At 38.0% G+C, this 4604-nt stretch overlaps 1 protein-coding gene across 1 annotated transcript in view; it reads right to left on the reverse strand.

Moving 5' to 3' along the window:
- Positions 1-4604, reverse strand: part of crtam (cytotoxic and regulatory T cell molecule) — a gene marked incomplete in the record, with an annotated part of 15163 nt that overhangs the window by 8208 nt on the left and 2351 nt on the right. Inside the window, 3 exon segments of the mRNA XM_014006024.1 lie at positions 453-572; positions 703-855; positions 3110-3250. Coding sequence (XP_013861478.1) covers positions 453-572; positions 703-855; positions 3110-3250 — 414 coding nt within the window.

Here is a 4604-nt window from a genome sequence, read left to right on the forward strand (position 1 = left end):
GAGTTAATGTCAACAGATTTTTGGAGGGCGTTACCAACAGAGCTCATTAACATAAACAGCTCTTCTGAACAGAAGTCAGAGCAGGCAGAACTAGAAAATGGGAAACGTAATCCTAGTCTGCCTTCAAATGTTCTGAAGTAGCGTGTCTGGTTACAGGCATTTTAAAAAATATTATTATCTTTTCACTTTATTGTTTTGTGTTTTATACACTCTGGAGTCTTTCCTTGTTAAAGACAGAGTTAAATTAAATATATCTCCTTGAGTTTATCATTTTGAATGTGTGGATTAGAGAAAATACACAAATTCAACTGTGTGAAAGAAAAACAGCTGACATCCAGATCCTTCCCACAATGAACGAATAAAAAACTTCTTATTGTAACTGGATATAAWCTGTACTGTAAATTTATATGCAACTTTTCACTAAAGCTTGTTTGATACTTTAGGAAACTTACCATGAAATTCAGGTTCAAGATCAAACTCCCAAGAGATTTGTGGTGGGTAGTGGTTTCCATCAGCGCTGCATTTTATAACAGTTTTACCTTCGTGTTTCGTCACCGACATTTTGGGATAACCTTTAAACAGATCAACACCAGTGCAAACATTAATTCATCTTCATAAAACGTGTCTCACACATGTGATCTGTACCGCAGGTAAAGGTTTTGCTTGTTATTTTTGGTGGTTGCAGAGGTTTGACTCACTTACCTAACACGGTCACCTCCACCATGGTCTCTAATGGTTTCTGGTTGWACTGTGAGCAGGTGTAGTTGCCTCCATCTTTGAAGGTCATGTTGGAAATACTGACGGAGAATTCTGACTGAGACAGCTTGATGATGCTGRATCGTTTATCTTTTAATGCTAGAAACAAATAAAAAGATATTTAATGCTTCATATCAATACATCTAAACACATAATCGCCTTACTAACAGTTGATTAAAACACTTATTTGCATAAACAAATAAAGAAACATTGGAACAATATTCTTTTTGAGTGTTTTTCTTTTTCTYAATTYTAYTGCAAGAAAATAGGTTGTCCTTCATTTCATTATGTGACCTTGGTTTATAAAATGATAATAGCTTTTAGTTAAAAGAAAATATAAATCAAAATTATAAAAAACATTATTACTTTGTTTATTATCTTAATTAAGAAGAAGAAAATGTCTCTTTATGTTTGAGAAGACACATTGTGGCTTAAATGAAACAGAGTTTTGTTTATCTAAAGGAGGTGATCTGAGACCAAAGCCAGGTGGAACGGTTTATTCCACCTCCAGGTGACCAGTACAGTCGTAACAACTCTTGRTTGAAAGCCTGGGTGTGATGTCATCATTTTGTAGGTAAAARAATCAACATGCATTATGGGAGATGTAGTTTACCAGCTTTGGAGCAGCTTAGTTTAAGTCATTAATGCGTCTTTGTAGCTCTCGTAGGACATATAAAATGCAGGCCTTATTTGGCCCATGAGCCTTGAGTTTGACACGTGGTGCACAGCTTCAGTATAAACTAATGTAGCATTTTTTTTCACACTATAGTGTGTGGCGATTTGTGTGACAAGCCTGAAAACTTTAAAGAATGCCTTTGTTTGGCTGACAGTTGGCCTGGAGGAAGTTTTACATTTAATGAGGGACTGATGAGTAAAGGCCAAAGTAAAACTTCAGAAACAACTAGATTGTCTCTTTTAAGGTGGTGCCTCACTGCTGGAGACTATTGATCAGAGACGTTCGTAAGAAAGTCTCTYAAATAGTTCAAAATGTTAGCGGGGGTTCCCAGTTTCCTTGTGTGAGTTAAACAATCTCACAACCCTGCTGCTTGAACTTTGAGCAWATTTAAATATGTGTTAAACTAAATTTATTTTAAAATATTCACAGTCACTGAACTCGTCTGAGTTGTATTTTTCTGAGTTGTATTTGACACGTGAACAGGTCTGCTTCACTGTCCAGTACGAGACTAACTCTGCCCAACATCCTCCTGCTGTCAGTGACGCACAAAGTTACATCATTTTGGTGTGAATGCCTGCAGGCATCACCTTTCTCGTTCCACAATTTTTGTGCTACTTCAACCATRCATATATCAAAACGTTCAGCTCTTTCGTGCAATGCCGGCTATGACTTTTGATATTTCAGCTATTTTTTTAAAACTTTTTTAGCTATTTCAACTTTTTAGCCACTTTTTCCTCCCATTGACTTTGAATGGGGCAATTTTCAACGACCTTAAAATCATTCAAATAGTTTGTAAATATTTTAAAAAAACCTTACACAATTTGTTCTGGTTATGCTCTTTTTTACTGTCTTGTGCAAATTTTAGCTAATTTTTTGCTAATTGTAGGTTTTTTCTGCTATTTCAGCTAAAATTATTTCTTTCTGCTATTCTTCTTTTTTCTGCTTTTGTTATACTTTTTCTGCTAATTTGTGCTATTTATGCTTCTTACAGTTGCTTTCTTCTATATTCAGCTATTTGCTACAAATTTAGCTAAATTTTAGCTATTATTAGCCACTGTTAGCTTTCTATGCTAATTGCACATTTTTCTGGATCAATTTCAACTGAATTCTGCTAAATTCAGCAATCTTGTGCTCCTTATGCATCCTTATGCTAATTAAAATGTTTCCAGCTACTTTTTAGCTGTTTTACTAAAAACTTCGGCTGTTTTACCTGTTTTACTTCAAATGATCACTTTTTAGTTTAATGATTTTCTGTTAATTTTGAATTTGTTACATCCATTTCACCATCTGTGTGCAACTTTCAACTTGAGTCTGCTACCTTTAGCTTATATATGCTAACTTTAGCGTTTTGCTGCTATATCAGCTAAAATTTTACTTATTTCTGCAATTCTTCTGTGTTTTTCTGCCTTTTTAAACATTTTTCTGCTACTTTATGCTGTTTATGCTTCTTTTGCATTCTGCTATGTTCAGCTATTTTAGCTTTTAGCTTTTTATGCTAATTCAGCCATATTTTTGCACCTTTTAACTGTTTTTCTGCCTTTTTTTGCTTCATTCTGCTTTTCATGTTTAACAACATGTTCAGCTCAATTTCAGTTTCTTCAGCAGCTTTCAGCTAAAGTTTTCAGCTACAGACATTCACACTAGCATTTTCGCAGGAAATGCAATTTTTCTAGTTACCTTTGTTGTTATTAAAGAACATTATCTGTCCCTCGGGGTTTTTCCATTCGACGCTGGTCTTATGAGGGTTGGTAATGGGGCAGGTCAAGGTCACAGTGTCACCCTTCATCACGGTCACACGCTGCCACACACCAAGTGAAACTGCAACGAAACAAGAGGGAAATTCTGCATGAAGTTTGAACATTAGAAACGGGAAAATTAACAGTAAACGTGTCATTATAGCTTWACCCTAACGCTGCTGGAAAAATAAGTTCAACTGAGTGGAAGCTTGTTTCCTTCGCCGCCCTCACCTCACACAGAGCTGTCCATTATTTAAACCATGCGTGTCGAAGCTGACTCATATTTGGACTGACACCATTGTTCCTGCGTGTGTGTGTGTTTGTCGGAGGTCGTGTGACATTTCAAACAACCTGTGCCTGAGCTGCAATCAGCCCCCGTTTAATCTTACACGTTTTCTACTGCGACAGGAAACAATGTGGTCTCTGCTGAAAGAGAAAGTAAGGCGGGTGTGAACGAAAATACAAAAATACAGCTCTCTGTAGGCTGCTAACGGGGGCTTTGGTTCTTTTTTTCTTTCCTATGGGGGGCAGAATGACAAGTTGTTTGGAAAACAAATGTGTGTGGGTCCGGTGACACCACCGGAAGGGTGGGTTTAAGGGGTCATTAGAAATTCTTAGTTTCCATCAGTGATGTTCAGTGCTCAGTTGGTAGAGCTGCTGCCGCTCAGTGAGAAGGATGCAGGACCTGACCTAGCCTCAGTGCACACATTCTCCCRGTGCACCTGTGGGTTTTCTCCAGGAGCTCTGGTTTCCTCCCACTGACTAAAAACAAACATGTTAGACTAACTGGTAACTCTATTCTCACGAGGTGAGCGTGAGAATAGTTCTGTCATTGGTCTCTATGTGTCCCTGTGTTGGACTGAAGACCTGTCCTCTCACACAGTGACTGATGGACATGGACATCAGTCGCAGGACATCAGCCCGGAAAGGAAGGGGCAGGTTAAGATYATGGATGTTCAGCACAGAAACATAAAGAAAACTGCGAGATCTTTTAATGTTGTATGAAAATGTTAAAAGTGAAAAGTAAAATWTGAAAGTTAATATTCTTCTCACAAAAATCATTCTGAACATTGTTTTCCTGCAACTTTTAGACATTTTGAAATGATTAAGTCCTTCAAAATATTTGTCTCGTGTCCTTTATGCCTCAGTGTTATGTCTCTCTGTCTTTTTTGGAACTCTTTATGTCTCCTATGTGTCCTTTTTAGATATATTTGTCCTTTTTATTTCTCTGTCCTTTTTCTGTCTTTCTGTCCGTCCGTCTGGCCATTTTCTGCCTCTTATCTGGGGTCGGGTCATGGGGGCAGCAGCCTAAGCAGAGAGACTCAGYCTTCCCTCTCACCAGCCACTTGGGTCAGCTCATCCAGGGGAATCCCAAGGTGTTCCCAGGCCAGCTGAGAAACATAGTCCCTCCAGCGTGTCCTGGGTCTTCCTCTGGG

This window comes from Austrofundulus limnaeus, unplaced genomic scaffold (assembly GCF_001266775.1).
Source record: "Austrofundulus limnaeus strain Quisiro unplaced genomic scaffold, Austrofundulus_limnaeus-1.0 Scaffold33, whole genome shotgun sequence".
Taxonomy (NCBI): Eukaryota; Metazoa; Chordata; class Actinopteri; order Cyprinodontiformes; family Rivulidae; genus Austrofundulus; species Austrofundulus limnaeus.